An 18,928-nucleotide genomic window follows, 5' to 3' on the forward strand; every position below is an offset into this window, starting at 1 on the left:
ACAGTTACACACAGAGGGTGATGTCCTTCCAGGAAAGCCCCCACTTACATGTGGGTAACTTCCTCATGTTCTCTCATCCTTCCCTCCGTCATTTCTCACTTGCTGTAAGCTCCAAGTCTCCACCCACACTTGAGGACAGAGGGAGGGGGCCCACTTCAAAGCTGATATGTCAAAAGAGCAGGATTCTTAGGTGCTGATGCCTGACTGTCTTGCTGATTCAACTCCTGTTCATAAAGGACTCCACATGATTTTGTTTTCCCAACATGTCATGACTGAGGGTGTAACAAAACAGATTTGAATCGTCAAATCGGTTTTGATGTAAAACATGGGATTGCATCGGTGCACAAAATATATGAATCCATCTCAGTATATCTTAAATCGGTAAAAAAAAGAAAAAAAAAGTAAGTAAGTAAAAATGTATATAAATCGGGTTGATGTTGTTGCTCATTTGATATTTATTTGAATTGAATTAACATGAATAGTTTGGGATTTTGAGAGCTTACACGTTTTCTATTGCTAAACATGACAATAGCTACAAATGCCTTTTGTTGTCTTTGAAGGTATTGTATAAAATGATTTTCTACTTTCAACAAGGAACTTATTGCATCCGATCATACATTCTCGTTCGGAGCTGAACCTTATTGAATCCAATTGCAATCCCAATGGATCAAATCAAATGGAATCGGTTTCACTTTAAAATGTACCATTCGATACATATCAATCATCTTTAAAGGGACAGCAAAATGCGAAAACAACTTTTTGGAGCTTTTAGCCATGTTAAAATGCTATTTCCTCATCAAAAATCATCACCAAAGTGCTGTTTTCCTCCATTTGCTCCTCTATTCTAGGTCATTCTGCTCTCCAAGCACCAGCCCCTCCCAACCTGAGAAAACAAGCCGTTGTCACTTTGTGACATCATTAGGTGCGGTCCTACCCCCGCACCTCCTCTGTGTACTAAACGCACTCCCACTTTATCTGAGACCTCCATGGGATCGTGACAAAAGTAGCCTTTGTCAGTAAACATTCTGTTGAAATGAATTCAATCTGTCCCCTTTCATTTCTTTTACTTTAAAAAGTGAAATGAATTATCCACCTTTTGCAATGCCAAAGTGCAATGACAATTGGACATTTGCACTGCTCAACCTAGCTGAACGAATAGTGTGGTGGTAAGTGCGCTCACCACGTGTGCAGCAGGTACTCGGTTCGAGACCCGCTCAGGTATGGTTTTTTTTTCTCCACCTTCTTTCCTTTCTCTTCTTCCCTCTCCTCCTCCACAATTTCTTGCGGCAAGGAGCCATTTTCAGAGGAGTGGTCAAATGCAGACATCCAGCAGCAGGCTAAAGCCGTATCGCCGGGGGCTCGGCAATCACACGGGGAGAGGCGGGGTTATACTGAACTGGGCGTTTTACTTCCGCGTTAAAAAAAACAAAACAGTAAAACACCTAATATTTCATTATAAAAAAAATTACATCGCCATGGTGTCAAAGGTAACAATCATTATATGCCTATAGTTAACTGTGGAAGGGCTTAATATACCGTGATGTAATCCCTTTAAATGGAAGGTTGCACATTACCAGTCATGGCATTTTCATGCATTCTGGAAGTTTTCATTAAATGTCAGTTTTATTTACTTTTCCTACATCTAAAGCCTGCATTTATGCGGAATGTAATGGTTTTTTTCACCCGTAGGAAAAATCTTACTGATTTGTTTTAGTTCCAAATTCCAATTCTACCTGAGCATTGGTTCAAATGTGTTATTCACAGCATGTGGTTGCGTCCTTGCAAGTGATAATCTTTCCTTCTATCCCTCAACATTGCTACTATCACTATACTTTGCCAAGTTTCAGAAGAGCACATTGGCTCTTCTAAGTCATCATTTTAGAAACCCAGTTCGTCAGTTTACATGGCTAATAGAAAGGGTGTCAGCCCGATTTCACTCAACAGCCATGTCAAGTTTACATGAGGTTAGGGAAACTCATACGGCCAGCACAAAGGCCATTATACTACCTATGGCAGTTTCTGCCTAGCACCCACGTTGCTGTTACCGTCATCTCAGCGCTCATGGGCGTGTTGATCTTAAAATAAGGTTTGGTCCAGACACATTGATGGTGCAATTGTATCTTGCAGCACTTCAAAAATATTTATGCCATTGACCCCCCCAATTTGCCAACAGTCACTAGCACAAGTGAAGGACAAATCCTGCTATTTAAAGTCTGCTTTATGCAGCTCATAAGGCATAGCCACAGTCAGTAGGTGTGTCAAAAACCACTACTTAACCCATATGGAAGACAAACAGGCAAGTAAAAAGAATCTGTCTATTAGGATACGACTGAAACAATTGAAGTCCGATCTTGTTCCTTGCTTTTGACAGAGTCTGTCTTACAGTATGTCCGTTTCATTTTATTGCCCTCATCAGTCTGTTTGCCTTTTGGTTTGTTGACTTTTCTTTCCTCTCATTGTTTTTCAAGGAAGTGGTGAAAGCTGGAGGGATGTGTGCTTGTTTGTGTATGTGTGTGCCTCAAGTACAGATTTTAAGCTTTGGCACCAGTGGACTTTCTGTATTTGTCCTGTGATATATTACACCATGGCAGTAGACTCTCCAGACAAGTGGTTCCGACATTATCTACCACATTACTAAAAACATGGCGTGAGGACTTGTTTACGGTTTGATTAACCCAGCATAATATTGTTGTGTACAGGGTTTCAAAACAGTTAAACAGCTCTATCGTTTCTTGAATCAAGTACAAATGGAAAAGTCCATGTTCTACATTTTTGTGTTCTTCACCACTGTGGGCTACAGTTGCCACAGAATGGGACCTCACATTGTCAAGAGGAGGCACCAGAAAATGTTTGTGGGAGAGAAACATGAATGTAAGCTTAGCATGAGAGAACCCGGGCAGAGGGCCAAGAGCAACTCTGTGATGTGCGGAGCGTTATGAAGTTGGAGGAACAGCTGATGTCTCGGGCCGCGCTGTTTCACTGGTTCCCAACTCTGTGTCCAGACGTCCCCGTTAAACTTGTCCTGGGAATTGGCAAACTCAACCCACCAGGGAACACGATGAGAATAGTTGTAGAACTAAACATAAAACTAATGGATTAAATTAAAGCTTCTTAAAACACAGAAAGTCATGAATGTGCAAGGAAACTTGAGCTGGAATGGTCGCTGTTGCCTTTATGGGCAGGGAAAACGACACAGAAATATAAATCTGCATTCCAGCTGAATAGACATCCAGAATGGTTAATAGGCGTCTGCTGATTTACTATCTTATACCCCCCCCCCACTTTTTTTTTTTTTTAAAGCATTCCATTTAAAAGTTTGAGTTGATGATCAACATGTCGCTGGTGTCGGCTGGAATTCTTGGATCCTAAAACACCAAACATTGTTTGTTGCGCTATTAGCATAGCATCGTCAACACGAGTAAGCCACTTTCAACGCTTTAGATTGGTCATTAATTTGTAAAAATCACAGAGCCATGTGGGGATTCATCACTAGTATGAATTTGTGTGGGTCTCAAATATTACGGTAACAAAGAAAATACCATTGACATTGACAATCACGTGGACATCTTTGGCATCTATATTACATGTAAGTTCATGTCATTAATTTTATTTAACCACTGCTGTGAAAATAAATACGGTATACATTTGCCATTCCCTTATTTTATTGTAGCCCTCACCTTGAAATCCCATCTGGGTTTTAGACACAGTAGTATTGCTTACACACCAACCCATAATGCAATTTGGCAGGATAATGAATGCAAGACAGAGAAAGGATAAAGCACAGCTCGGTTCTTACAGAAATATTTTTATCATTTCAGTTTGGTTTCCCATCCATTTTCAGTTCAAGTGCTTTTCCCCTGTCATCACTTCACACAAACACACATACAGCATTACTTACAGACTTTTTCCTGTCATGTCTGCAAAGATTATTTTGGGAATCCAACTTAATTGAGCATAGAAGTATTATTCTGTCTCGAGGGGGTAATATTGTACGTTCATAAGTTGTCATTGTTGAAAATTCCATGGCATTTTTAAGTAACTACTCTGTGTCATGCCAAATACTTAAGAATTAAAAGAAAGCTAAAAGCCGCCATTTATTACTAGGCAGTGGACTTAACTGTAACACCTGTGGCAGTTTTGTGGCTTGCTTTCTGGATAATTGCACATCATTATCTTTAAAAAAAAATAAAAAATCACAAGACAACTTTTTTTTTCTTTCTTTTTGAAGACGATAATTAGAGGTTTTGTGCTGAACTTCAGATCAGATAGCAGAGAAATGGAAATAGTCAAACATGTATCTTCACGCTTTTCTGTCCTGCTGTGTGGTAAACGGGTTTAATGCTACAATTGCTACACCACAACGGACATTTTTTAACTGTAGATCACCTTTTTGTTTTATTTTTTTTTTAAATTTTTTTAAACGTGATTTCAGTGCCGTCATCAATTATACGCGGATTTTCACTATTCATGGGCCTAGTCGGTCCATTTCTCCCACAAATAGCGGTGGTTGACTGTACTAGTATAAATATACAAACAAGAACAAAGAAGTTAAAGTCACTTAACTTTTAAGTACTTTGGCTTTTCCATGAGATGAGCTGTCTTACTTAGCTATTTAGAAATGTTGACTGGTTTACAAAGAAGGACTGTATGGTGTGTGTGTGGGTGTGTGTGTGTGTGTGTGGGGTGTGTGTGTGTGTGTGTGTTTGTTTGTTGCTTTTAGTCAACAAATTCCTACCAGATTAGGCAACAGGCCACTGTGTCTATCCAGCGCATTTTGCATACCATGAGGAACATTCCATGAAAAATAGAGCTGAGGCCCTGGAGAAGGTTTCTCAAGTCGGGATGTTCGATGCAGCTTTTTTTTTTTTTTCCCCCCCAGACCGACATCATTACGCGTATTAAAGTCTTGAGAATGTACTGATATCGATAGAAGTAACCAATGCCACAAATACCTTTTGATACATAAAATGCCAATTAAATCAATGACAGCCAGAATAGTCACTTTGCAATGGAGGGATAAATTCCAAAATACTAGGGATGTAACGATATCCAAACATCACGATACGATATTATCACGATATGAAGGTCACGATATGATAATTATCACAATATTTTGGCATTATTTAAAAAAGATCACAATATTGTAAAAAAGAGCTCATACAAAAAAAGTGCGATATTTTGCTTTTGTACATAACAGCAATGCATGTAAACCACCTACAATCTCTATTAAGAATATTGAGGCACTTACTTGCTAATGCAAGCACACATTGATCACTTCACAAGAAAATTAGGTTGCCATTCATCTGACAATTAGCATAGATTTTAAACATAGAAGGCCAAAGCATCCCTAATGAAAATCAAATTGCACTGATAAACTAGCCACTAGAGGGTATAGAACTGCACAAATGGAAATCAACGTGACTTTTTAAACAGATGTGTTCCTTTTAAATATTGTGAACATGACGATGACGATATTGTGGCAGTTTTAATATCACAATATCATGATATTGCCCTTATCGTGACATCCCTACAAAATATGCGACAAAACAACTCTGAATTTAGGATTCATTTGTAATAAATTAACAAAAGTGCAAAGGAAAACAAGAATCACTCCTACTGTTGAGGTCAGTTTATGAGAGAACAAAAGATAGGGTGTAATAATATTGGAAAAGTACCATCTTGGAAAAAACCTAGAAATAGAAGTTATGAAGTCCACCACATGCAGCGACTTTGCCTAACCAGTAATTTACACAATAACAGAAGCAGTTTTATGCCGTTATCAAATTGAGTGTTAGATTTGCATCACTGGACAAAATCCATGAGCAGCCACAATGCCGCTATCGCTGTGTTATTTCTGCAAGTCTCTCAAAGGAGAAAATGATTTATTAAGACATCCCTTAGTCTGTGATTGGTTGAGGAGTGTTGGTCCAAAACTTGTTCTGGTTGCTGAGTTTCATTGGATGAAGCATTCATCCATTCATTCATGTGCTGTATATTCAGTCTGTCAGTGAAACAGTTCTCTCGAGTCAACCGCAGATAATGTACTGTATCTTAAGTGTCTCAAATTTTCCATACATACTCCTTCTGTTCTATCAAATCCTCTGAGTTATGTTTAATTTTATCCTTGTTTTTCCTTGTAGGTAAAAATTTCAACCTAGTCGCCAATTTTCTGAAGCGCCACTTCAACCTTCGCTGTATTGTCAAGCAGCACTATGGTGGTATGTAAACTTTATGTTTTACAATCAATTTCAACTGAATCTGAAAAGGATATTTCAATGACTCATGTTCAGCCAAATTTCCCACAGAAAGACCAAGTCATTTGGATTCTATATGTTGATGTTTCTCCCCCTCACTTTAATGTCCTGTCTCTACCTACCTGCTCTGGGTGTTGTTGGGAACCAGCCGACATTAAGTGGTTCCTGCCAGAGGCCTGAGAGTGAGAGAAATTGCCTCTGAGTGCAGTGGAAATGTAGCTCCATGGCCCATGTAGTGTCTGTGACCCTTAGCCACCTTTTCATGGGACCAACGCGGTTCTCTTCCTGTCAGTGAAGTTAAAATCTGATCCCTCGGGGAGGGGATGTTGAGACAGTACTGACCTGCTGCAGACGGAGATGATGACTTTCTCAGCAGGTCTGTTACTCATCAAATTAGCCCGTATTCTTGAGGTCATAGGTCGTCTAATTGGGCTCACAATGATTTACCGGTACATTGTTTTCTGGCAATTTAACATTTTAATCGACCATCGTACGTACAGGTTGTTTAGCCAATTATAGTGGTTATATGCAAAAAGAGAAGTATAATATATTTTTTTACATTTAAAAAAAAATCAAAAAAAATCTGGCATCTTTTTAACTCAATGGGACAAAATGTAGATTGCTCTTCTCAAATAACCCCATCTGAAATGAATAAAATAAATAATAATAACAATAAAAGTGGGTTATTTTAAACTCAAAGCAATAAATCTAATGCATTTGTGGCAACACAATTGTGTTTTTAAATGATGGTAAGTAATACTCTCGGGAGCTAATAATTCACGCTCATAAAACTTTGTAGCTATAGACGTACACTGTCATTTGACATTTATTCCGAGGGAAAGTAACTGGTATGGGTTTGTCCCTCCCACCGCATTTCCTTTTGTGTGACATTGATTCATGATTAAAGCTGAGACCACAATATTTACTATTGTGATCTGTGTTACTTCTTTGCTTGCCTGCAGAATTGCATGTGTTTCCTGAGCGCTACGTCGTGTGTGTAAGCCTTCCAGAGGATGCCGCAGTGCACTATACAAAACCAAGCTCAACCGCAGTGAGTGTTGTTTATACTATATTTCCTCTTCCAGGCGCCTGGCAGAAGATTGTGCAAAAAAAAAAAAACGTTGCTCAGCATTGCTCTCACTTTATACAGTATATGGTGGTCTTGACAGGAAGTAAGTTTGACAGAGAATTGGAGTCAGACTTAAAGAAATAAATATTTTGTGAGTCGCGACAATCAATTAAGAAAGTAATAATAAAAGAAAAGCAAGACTGCAACTAATAGAAAACAGTTCTGCTAAGAAGAGAGTCTGCATACAAAGCTACAGCTATCTTCATAATACATGTACATGGAAAAGGAGAAATGTCATTTAAAATATTTTTTTTCTTTATTTTTCTTTTAAATAGTCACAAATGCATACACAAGAGAACACTATGATCAAATGGTATCATAGTTTGAACGGTTGAAGGTTTAGCGCCTTGCTCAAGGGCACCACAGTTGGGCTTTGATGATGCAGAGAGATATCTTGGCAGAACCAAATTCCCTATTTTGATCCACAGCGGCTTCCAAACATATGATTATGATCTCTAAGCCAAGAAGAAGAAAATAAAAACAAAGAAAAACCCATAATTGTTGCGGAAATAACTTGAAATTAGTCTGGGTACAAAAATCATGGCCCCCGTGACCTAATATTCTTGCACAGACTGTTGAAACAAACACTGCAATCAAATCATTTCTGTAACATGAGACATCTGCACCAGTTGAATGTATTTTGCACCATGCCTTGAAGAGTGCTTTCTCTAGACTGCTTTTTCAGTGCTTTCCACAAAGGGAGATGGAATAGGATTGAGGTAAGAGCCCAACAAAGGCCACTTCAGGATAGTACAATGGTTTTTTCCCCTTTGGGTTCTTCTTGGGTGTTTTTAGTTCGATGTTTTTTTATCTTTCTTTACATTTTATTAGGGGCCAGACTCACTCCTAAAATTCAATTAGGCTAATTGCGGTTTAATCAGCAGACACATTGTTACCACACTGTTCTACTTATAGAACCGGGAGTTGGTCTTTTAATTTTCAAATTAGTAGAATATACCGTTGCATTGTGGCTAACAGTCCAATCTGGGTTGGTTATTGCACACTTCGGTGTTGTAAAATAGTAGTAAATAAATGCTGTAGTCCTTGTGGAAAACATCCTGAATGCTGGATGAGTTAGCCTGCATGCTACTTGGTACAATAAGCTAGCTGCTGAGACCATGAACGACAGAGCAAGCCGTGTATTTGGCCCCAATGAGATTGACACAGGGGTGAGGGTTATATTTTATATATTTATTCTAGGAGTGTGAATTGCCTAGTACCTGACGATTCGATTCGTATCACGATTCACAGGTCACGATTCGATTCAATACCGATTAATCCCGATACGAATTTATAAGTCGATTGTTGCGATTTTTTTTCATTCAAATTTAGAAAATACTAATCAGTAAGCTTGTAGAGTGTAAGATTTATATGAAAATGTATTATTTATTTATCTGAAATTTCAGTCTTATAGAGGTTGTAATCTGTTTCATGTTTGAACAGCATTAAAATAAAATATTAAGGCTTAATGTTCCGTTCATATAACATTCTGCCATGCGCAAGGTGTGAATCCTAACCCGAAGTCAGACGTTTTGCTGAATATTTTTCCATTAAAAATGGAAGTTTAAAAATCGATTCACACACACAAAAAAAAAAAAAAAAAAATCGATTCAGCCGCCTATTGAATCGATTCGAGAATTGCGCGATGTAGTATCGCGATATATTGCCGAATCGATTTTTTTTAACACCCCTAATTTATTCCATCCATCCATTTTCTAGACCACTTATTCCAGCCTATGTCAGCTGGCTTTGGGCAGTAGGTGGGGTACACCCTGAACTGGATGCCAGCCAATCGCAGGGCACACAGAGACGAACAACCATCCACACTCGCACGCACACCTAGGGACAATTCGGAGCGCCCAATTAACCTGCCATGCATGGCTTTGGAATGTGGAATGTGGGAGGAGACCGGAGTACCCGGAGAAGAACCACGCAGGCAGAATTGGGAGGCGGACATGCTAACCAGTCATCCACCGTGCCGCCCAGATATTTATTTATTTATTTATTTATTTATTTATTTTACAATCATCAGACATGTAGCTATGATACAAGCCAGACCACGTGTCGTTTTATAATCGGGGCTTTAACATAGAGTCAGGACGCCTGTTCAACACTGCGCCACTCAGAGTGAAGGCTCTATATGTATATAGATATCTATTCTGACAGCCACTTCCCTGGAATGCACGTTTGGCTTCCTTTTTCTAAATGATCGCATAGTATTTCAAAATGTCTTGTCATGTACACTGTTGGCAAAATCACCGGAGAAGATTGGCAGGTTGCCATGAAATGATTCAAAGCATTGTCAAATGAATATCAGGTATGTGTGTATAGTGAAGCATAACTTTTATTTTTAATACAGTCACTCAAGTTTCAGTTAAGTTTATTTAGTAACCATTGTGGGTTTTTCTTTTTTTAACGCAATAGTACCAGCAATTTATCCTGCATATAAGTCATTTAATATACACAGGAAATGAAATGTCATAATGCATAGCAGGAGACATGGTACTTATAAGAGTCAAGTGCATTTTGAATCAATACTTATTGTTGTTGGGTTATGAAGAAAAATGTGGCACATGTAGTTGACTAAAGCGAGATATGTGGTTTGGTTACGGTATTTTCGTGTCAGAGTGCACGCAGCGTATGTCATGTTGCACTCTTGCCAATATCCCCGTCCCCCTCAAGTTCTTTCTTGTCCATTCATGTGACGGGCAACAATCCTTGGGCTAGTTGCTCATTTGATCCCAAACTCCCCTGTGTACTCTGAGAATTGCTGGTGTAGCTTCTCACCTTGGCACTCACATCAAGGATGGACATCTCTCCCATTACATTCCATGACCAACAGCCTGCTGCTCTCTATGAGCTTTTTTCTCTGTTGTTTCCCTTTGAAATGTCTCTGCACTCTCCGCTGTTTGGCCTTCAATGAAAGCGGCGATTGTAATATTTTTAGTGGAGCACAGTCATCAGTGAAAAGTTCAGCGCAACCAATTTTTCCAGTTCACGGAGGCCTTGCTGTCTATGGCGTTCCCCTCCCCAGGATGTGGTTCTTGAGCTCATACATTACATACAGTTGGATTGGAGAGCATGAGTTTTGTGGTGGACCTCGCACTTGGTTGACAAAAACAATGATGTGTTTACGTCACATTCTGTTTTTCATTTGTCTTTTCCATGTTAACGTTAAATATTTAAAGAAAACGATTTAGGGACATTTAGAGTTTGATGTAAGGCTTGATTGTCTTTCGGTCTTTTTGTGGTCTATTTCTGAGTAAAACAAGACACGTTGGCATTTATGCTGTAAAGAATTGTTCTCGTTAAAAATACAGCAATCTGCTGGCAGCTGAGGTTGCCAGAAATATTGTGTAAAAATTCACTGTCGACAGTGTTAACAGTTTTAATGTCAATCAAATGCACAGTTGTGGACTGTTGTAACAAAAACAGTAATCTACTGGTAGCTGGAGTTGCCATGATTCAGTAACAGTATGGTATTTTGCTATCACAATAATTTACAGTTTTGGTCTGTAATAATGCAATATAAACACGTACCATTTTAAAAAAAAAAAGTAAAATTGCAATATCCAAAAGTTAACTGATTCAGTTAGGTCATTCTACAAAGTGCAACAAAATGTTCTATGTTTCAGCATGACATTACAATATAATAGTATAGTTTTGTGAAGAAATATGAAATGTACCAAATTGTACCATTTTTCAATTGTACCATAGGAGGTTCCGGCTCGACGCCAATTATATGAATCTTACTTGACATCTGATTCTTAATCCATGTGTTTGAATGTGATGTCGGTCTGACCTTCCTTTACAGCGAGAACAGCTTCAAATCCTCTGGAAATGCTTTCCACAAGGTTTAGGGCTGTGTTTATTGGAATTTTTGACCATTCTTCCACAAGTGCATTTGTGAGGTCACACACTGATAGACGAGAAGATCTGGCTCTCACTCGCCGCTCTAAATCATCCCCAAGGTGTTTTATCAGCTTAAGGTCAGGACTTCAAGTTCATCCATGCCAAACACTTTCCATATCGGTATGGACATTGCTTTGTGCACTGGTGCCCAGTCATGTTGGAAGAGGGTGGGCCTCGAATTGTCCGCAATATTTGCCCCTCAATGCCAGTGAAAGGAACGCTGAGGGCTTCAGCATATCAAATAGTCAATTGTATGCTCCCACCTTTGTGGGAAAGGTTTGTGGATGGCCCCTTCTTTTGTTCCAACATGACTGTGCAGCATTGCACAAAACAAACTTGACTGGCCGCCACAGAATAATATCCTCAACTTATTAGAACAGCCTCATAAAATGCATTTCTGGATGAATGGTTAAAAAAAATAAAAAGTAAAAAATACCATAATCACACTCCTAAACCTTGTGGAAAGCCGTCCTGAATGGTTGGACTGACATATTAAACTATGGATTAAGAATGGAATGTCACTTAAATCCATGTGCAAGTCTAGGCATGTAAACATATACTTTTGGCAATATTTGAGTATTTCTTTAATACATTGTTGACCATAACGTAACAACATAACACTTCAAGTTTCAACTTTATTTTAATCACTTGCTGGCATCCAACGGAATCCTTGTACCTCCAGAATCCTCACTTGTGATATTTTGTCCAATAGCATGCCGCTGATAAACCAAACCCAGGTTTTCCTGAAAGACTGTTGTTACCTTTAGATGAATTGAAGTGTGCCGACTCATCTTGCGTAGTTGGAAAAGGTGGTAAACATACAGACCTGGAGAAATTAAAACGAGCTTTTTTGACTATTCATGGTGAAAGCAAGTTTTGTTAGCTAAAGAAGCTAAATTGTGCTACTTAGCGTCTCTTAAAGATGTGCACATATTCAGTACGCTAATACAAACAAATCCAAAATAACACTTTATACTTTTTACCATGTTCCTAAGCCCAATTCACACTGGCTGTGGAACGAACGCGGTGCGTTCTCCGTACGGCCGCCGCAAGGATAGAACCGCATTCAAGTCTACGTGTCAATTCACACCTGCTTTGGTGCGGTGCGTCTGCAGTGCGGAACGACTGCGGCGATGCGGAAGGTTTCCGCAAGCGCTCAATTTCTTCCGGACGCCGCATGCGGAATTCCGTGAAGCTGAAGAAATTATATGAGCCGGACAGGAAATCGGGCATCTCGCAGCAAGGTAAATCCGGTATATTTAAAAATAAAACAGTTTTCGAACTCGTTTTTATTTTTTGGGGAGAGAAGCTAGCTAGCTACATAGCATGATACGAGTCGGACATTTAAGAGAAAAAATGAGCTCAGAATAAATTAAACATGACAAAATGACACTATTTAAACACAAAATGTACTTACCCAGCCATCGTAGAAGTCCCAGAAATAATGTCCAAAAAGCATATCGATGTAACAACTGACAAGCGGGGCTATTGTTTACAAATGGGACTCTATATACACGGTTGTTATTGGGTGAACTCAGCCCTCCAGCGTAAACCCCACGTAATCTTGTGGTCTGTCGGGAGCAGAATTCCGGACACGCAACGCATGCGGTGTGAATTGCAGTCCTTGCGGAAGCCATACAGGAAACGCATCGCGTCCTTTCCGCGGTCAGTGTGAATTGGGCTTTAGTGAAGTAAAACTGTTACTCACAGCCTCACTTAGCATTATTAGCATTGTCAGCCTGGAAGTCAAGAAGCAAAATCCACCAATTTTTATTCGTCTAAGGGGGTGGCCATTTTGCCACAATGTCTACTAAATATGACATCATTGTTGCTCAAAGCTCAAGTAACAACCAATCACAGCTCACCTGTTTTTTGAGTTTGGTCATGTGATGTTAGCAAGCTGAGCCGTGATTGGTCATTACCTGAGTCCTGAGCAACTGTGATGTCATTTTCAGTCAACAGCAAGTGGCAAAATGGCCGCCCCCTGAGATGGAAAAAAATGGTCATAGAACATATTGTAAAGAAAATTTTAATGGCTGACAACGTTGAATTCTAGTTAGTCAATGGCCAGAGATGTTAGAATTGTGTCGATTTAAATTTTGACAGCTATTTCACCAGTTACAATAACATCTTTGTATTGAGTCCATTTTGTTGGATCTGACTAAAAAGCGCAACAAAAGTGCAAGTGCAGCTATTTGTATCCATGAGGCACAAACTAGAGTAAGAGAGTTTCCCTTGACCTTTCTCCACTCAAATCCTGTTTCAAGAGTTGCTCCTATGGTGAGTCAGCAGCAGCAGTGGGTAGGGCAGCATGGGAAGGAAGAGCAAGTGTTTCGGATTGTGGCCGTTGTTTTCTAGTCTGGCGCAGAGTGGGCAGCGGAGGTGAGTGGCGTGCTGGGCTGCAGAAGTTTGGATCAAAGGCAGAGCAGATGTGTTTCCAGTCCCCCCCCCTCCACACACTCACACACACATGCATCTTCTGCGCTCTGGATGGGCCTTTGTGTTTACTCATCATCTCAGCACGCCTCAGTTGTTCCCATCTCACAACAGTCAACGCTGCAACTTTCCCAAGGGACCGGAGCATGCGATCTTCTCCACCTGGGCCAAGCGCAGGCCCAGATGACACGTGCCTCTGTCCCGTTTTCTTGTCATATTGCGGCTGCCTTGATTGTTTTGCACAACATGAGCGCATACTGGTGGGCTTACGTTAATCCTTACAATATGGGTGTATCCACAAACCTCTTTGTTGAAGGGATAAAAAACTGTCTTCAATTTCCACCAAGTCCATGCCCATGCACGTCGGTTGATTTTGCACAGGGGAGATGTGGTGAGCTTAGACAAACAGGCCATTCTTCTTCTCTAGGGTGAGGGACGGAGTCAGCGGGCTCGTTTCTCTGCAGGAGATTTTTTCTGCTCCAGCAGTGAAAGCGTTTTTTCATTATCATCATTATTCGTGGTGCCAATTTAAGCCTTTTGTATACTTGCCATGATAATTCTGCTCTCAGGCATTTGAATGAAAAGCCGTAATTTCATTTTCAAAACTCCAGTTGAGTTAAGGATTAAAACATTTCAACATGTGCGTGTGTGCGTTTGACAGGATCCTGTTTTTTTTTCGTCTTGTCAGCTTTACACGTGTAATCTTCATCAGATATCGGTTAGATTTCCTTTGAATGCACAAGCCTCAGGGTGTCAAGAGACTCACTATAAGCAATAGAACTGACATTTCATGGCTGTAAATGTTATGGCATTGTACAAACGTATTATTATTATTATTCATGCACAAACTGATCATCTTTTGCCATTCATCCACTTCACTAGTTGCTTCCTGGAAACTTCTGGTGATGAAGCATCATCGGCCATCCGTTTTCCCTCTCCGACTTTGTGCGTCTGTCCTCCTCGATATATATATCCAACAGCTTTCCCTTCCCTTCCTTCTTCCACTCTTTTGAAGTTGCGCAGGCATCAAAACGTTCTCTGAGAACCTCCTATCGTTTTCGTGTTGACTTTTCTTTCAAGTTTATTTTCAAACGGCCGTTTATTCATAGTAAACGGACGAAAGCGCACATCAAGGCTTGATAATGCACCCGCAACTTCCTCAGAATTGTTGTTGTTGTGTTGGCTGGGCATGTGTTTGTATTTGGGTCATTTTCCCCAATCCAAAGGCAGTCGTCCACCCGAGGATAAGAAAAGGAGCGTCAAAAGACTGACCTTGTGCCTACACGACTCAGTCAGTAAACCAAAGGCAATCTTTGGAACACTTCCTGTGTGAGCTTTCTTGTGTTTTGGGCCAAGATGAAGAGTAATTTCACTTTTTCTTTTAATTCCGTGTTATCTTGTCTCTTTTGTTTCTTGGTGTCTCAGTCGTCACGTCACGCCCTTGTCATCCTCTACAGCCAGTCCGTCTCCCAGCAAATAATAAGAAATCACTTGAAGTCTTTTTAGGGCACAGGCTCCATGCTCCTGTCAGCATATTGCTTTCTCCACTCTATGTAACTGTCACAAATAATTTTTCCTATGATGTGTTTGGAGACTGTTGCCAAGCCCGAGCTCACCACATTGGCTTTTCTCATATTGGACTAATCAGTTTACCAACCACTTTAGAGGGTAGCAATGATCTGAAAAACAATGTTTTAACCATAGAATGCCTTTTTTTTTTTCTTTTTCTTTTTGAGGATACAGTATTGTCAACAAATAATTGGATTGTCATTGATTATATTGTGCATCCACAATCATATATCATTGTAGCGTACATTTTAATTATCTATGGTTCCTGCAAAACCTTTTTTTTTTTTGCCCTCATTTTTGCCCCCAAAATGCTTCAATTCTAACTTTAGTATTCACGTGAGACCATTCTAAATTTAAAACAATCACAAACCCTCCAACCCAAATTCATAATTAGCAATTCAATTGGTTAATTATTGTGATGTATTTTCAGTCATATCTTTCGTTTCACATGTAGTAGCTTTTTAACCAATTGTATATTCAGGTGTTCATCACTGTTGTTTTTCTTCTCGCATGCTTTACAATCCACGAGATAGTCATTATCATTTTCACGACAGGTAATCAAACATGTTCAACATTTAAAGGGGAAGTCAACCTTAAACATTTCTTGACAATAATGTGTTCCATGAAGGCCCACTAGTCTAAATGCAGTATTTTTGTTAATATTGCGTAATATTGTGTATTGGAATATTAGTTATGCGGCAAAATCCAAATGTTTTTAGCCATCTCAGGGGGCGGCCATTTTGCCATTAGCTGTTGACTGAAGATCAACAACCAATCACAGCTCACCTGTTTTCTGAAGGTGAGCAGTGGTTGGTTGTCACCTGAGCCCTGAGGAACTGTGATATAATTTTTATTCGACAGCAAGCGGCAAAATGGCCGCCTTTTAATAATGATTAACAAATGCTGGATTTTGCTGCATAACTCATATTCCACTAACACAATATTAAACAAAATACCGTATTTAGGCGAGTGGGGCTTTGTCGAATATATTATTGTCAATAATATTTTTGTGGGGGTGAGTTCACAATTAAAGAAATACCAATAATTTGACTTTGTCATAAATATTTAATGGCCAACATTTCAATGCGTCTTCATCTAAGTTTGCTCAATGTGGCTGTCAAAGTATTTGAAATGTTGGAGAACTAATGTAATGTACTCCTTCAAATACCATATTTTCTTGATCTAATTGTGTTCTGATTTTATTTTTATTTTTTTTAATACAATCTGTTGAATGCTGCTGCCAGAAGATGACAGCTGTCTGCAGCGGAGCCAAAACTTTCCGAGGGATGCCAGGGATAATATTTTTTTGTTTACACGGATTCTGTTTGTCCTCTCTAGACCGAGCTGAGCGAACAAAGCCGATCTGAATATTTTTCCAGAGAGGGCGAAATCCAAGAGTCTTTCAACTGCGCCGCAAAAATAAAGAAGACTGTGCTTCAAAAGATGTAAGCATGATCTCATTCAGAACTTTCCGACCCCTCCAGTTAGACAGGATGCTCAAGTATCTGCTTGTCTTGTTCAGAGCCCAAAAATCTCATGTCCAGCAAGAGCACCGAGATCCCATTGTGGGGGAGCAGCAAATTGCGCAACCAGTCTGCATTGAAAGCGGCAAATGTGATGTAAGTGACCCTCACAACTTCGAGCAACAGGTACCATGCTCCAATTCTGGCCTGCGGAAAACTGATCATTGTTCTCCAAACAACACAAAGCCAAACTTGGCCTCAGTAAGTTTTTGCCGGCGCGAAATCAGTCCAGGAAGTAGGCGGAGCAAGAGGACTAAACCCAGCGATTCCGAAGACCCTCGCCCACTGAAGGCCAAGCGGACAGGAGCGGACCGACCTCCGGCCGCAACGCAAACTGGCTCCAGTGAGCGCCTCACGCAAATATCCCAACACGACCCTCTTCCTCCAGACGCGGGGTCCAAGGCTTTCCCGCTCCCCGACGACACGAAAACCACAGTGGAAGTGGAGCTGCTTACTCCAGGGAAACGGGACCAGAGGCTCCCCCTCGCAAGCAATAACACAGCGCAGACGAAGCAAAACAGGCCGGCCGCAAGTCGGAGGGGCCTATCTGTCAAGATTGCATCCTCGGGCGCCTCTATTAGTTCCAGATCCGCAGGCGGGGAGGAGGGAAGTGAAAATGTGCCCAGAATCTCCAGATTACGACGACTCAAGAGGTCCTGAAGGGGACAGGGGAGCAGCAGTAAAAAAAAAAAAAATGCCCGACGCCATCCAGATCGAAACGAAATCGTGTCGTCCTCCCGCCCTCGCATTTGTACACACACACATATGGCCTTTTACTACGATGACTATTCTTTTCACACAAAGCCACACATGCAGATCCAATACACAGCACATAATTGATACATGAGCGTTTTGAGTTATGTTTTTGTCAAATACTTGAAACGGATTTCGCCTCCACCCATAAGTAGCGGTGGTCAAGAGAGGCTTGCAAATGAAAGTCAAAAACCCTTAATTGGAGTTTAGACTCGGGTTTTGTGTTGAAGATTGGGGATTTCAGACAGGCAGGAGCCATGCAGTAAGTACGTCATGGCTTTTAGGCTGAAATGCTGGCTCCCATGTGTCTGTAAACTGTCCACTTTCCCTGCTCAAGCTCTGCTCTGATTGATTGCGCTTCCCAGATTTATTTCATCTGTTTGTTTTTTTATTCTTAGAGCATTTTCATTCATGTAGAATTTCCATTCATACTCATTTCTGTACTTACGTGACGTACTGTATCTCCACCAGACGTTTCCCCGCTGCTGCGTCATGTGATTTCATTTTGGTGTTTGCGGCGCAGAAACGCACAGCAAAGACACATGATCGAAAGATTAGCGCTTTTATTTGGCTTTGGCACGCTAGCACCATCAAGAGATCACGATTACGGAAGCCGCCATTGTGGTGTAAACATTTTTGACTGGCAAATATGTATTTAATATCGTATTTACAAATACAAAAATACTTGTAAATACATTTTTGCTTGTTTGTTTGAACGTACATGTAGGCTAAATGCTAAAAACTTAGCAATCTTCCCCCAGGGTATATTGACTTGCGTATGCGCAGGTTACAAAATGCTATTTTTATTTTTCAGCATTTTGGCCTACGGTGTACCAATACATTCAAAAATGAAGTAAGTAAACATGTTTGACTGGCAAATACATTCGAAAGTACTTGCAAATACATTTGAATGTACAAGTAGACTAAATGCTAAATTTTTTTTTGCATTTTTCCCATAATGCCACGGGACGGGTTATTAAAAATGGCGTTTTTTTTGTTTTTCACATTTGACCTACATTATACTATGTTTAAAAACTAAGTAAACATTTTTTCATTGGCAAATTAGTCTGAACGTATTTGCAAAAACGTACTTGTAAATACATTTGAATGTACTTGTAGGCTAAATGCTCAAAACATTTTTCCCATAATGCAACTGGGCATGCGCAAGTCAATACACTGTGGCTTTATTTTGGGGGGTAAGTTTGTTGTATTTACCCTCCAAGCACGTTGGAACATACTTGCAAATACATGCTAACGCAAGTATGTTTGAACGTATTTAATTCGCTTTCAAAATGTTGACTCCACATTGGCAGTTCCAGGCTTCCGTACACGATCGGTGCCAGCTGAGCGTC

The 18,928-nt window shown here is 40.1% G+C and overlaps 1 protein-coding gene across 2 annotated transcripts in view; it reads left to right on the forward strand.

Annotated features, from left to right (window-relative positions):
- The window catches only part of slx4ip (SLX4 interacting protein), a 33,117-nt gene extending 14,847 nt beyond the window's left edge, over positions 1-18,270 (forward strand). The window contains exons 5-9 of one of the 2 annotated variants that reach the window (XM_077495002.1): positions 6,141-6,218; positions 7,217-7,305; positions 16,639-16,745; positions 16,823-16,919; positions 17,010-18,270. In XM_077495002.1, the coding sequence (XP_077351128.1) occupies positions 6,141-6,218; positions 7,217-7,305; positions 16,639-16,745; positions 16,823-16,919; positions 17,010-17,483 (845 nt within the window). In that variant the 3' untranslated portion in view covers positions 17,484-18,270. Of the gene's footprint in view, positions 1-6,140; positions 6,219-7,216; positions 7,306-16,638; positions 16,746-16,822 lie in introns of both variants that reach the window. The other variant, XM_077495000.1, reaches the window with a different exon arrangement.
- Positions 18,271-18,928: the final 658 nt, after the last annotated feature.

Source organism: Festucalex cinctus, chromosome 14 (assembly GCF_051991245.1).
Source record: "Festucalex cinctus isolate MCC-2025b chromosome 14, RoL_Fcin_1.0, whole genome shotgun sequence".
Taxonomy (NCBI): Eukaryota; Metazoa; Chordata; class Actinopteri; order Syngnathiformes; family Syngnathidae; genus Festucalex; species Festucalex cinctus.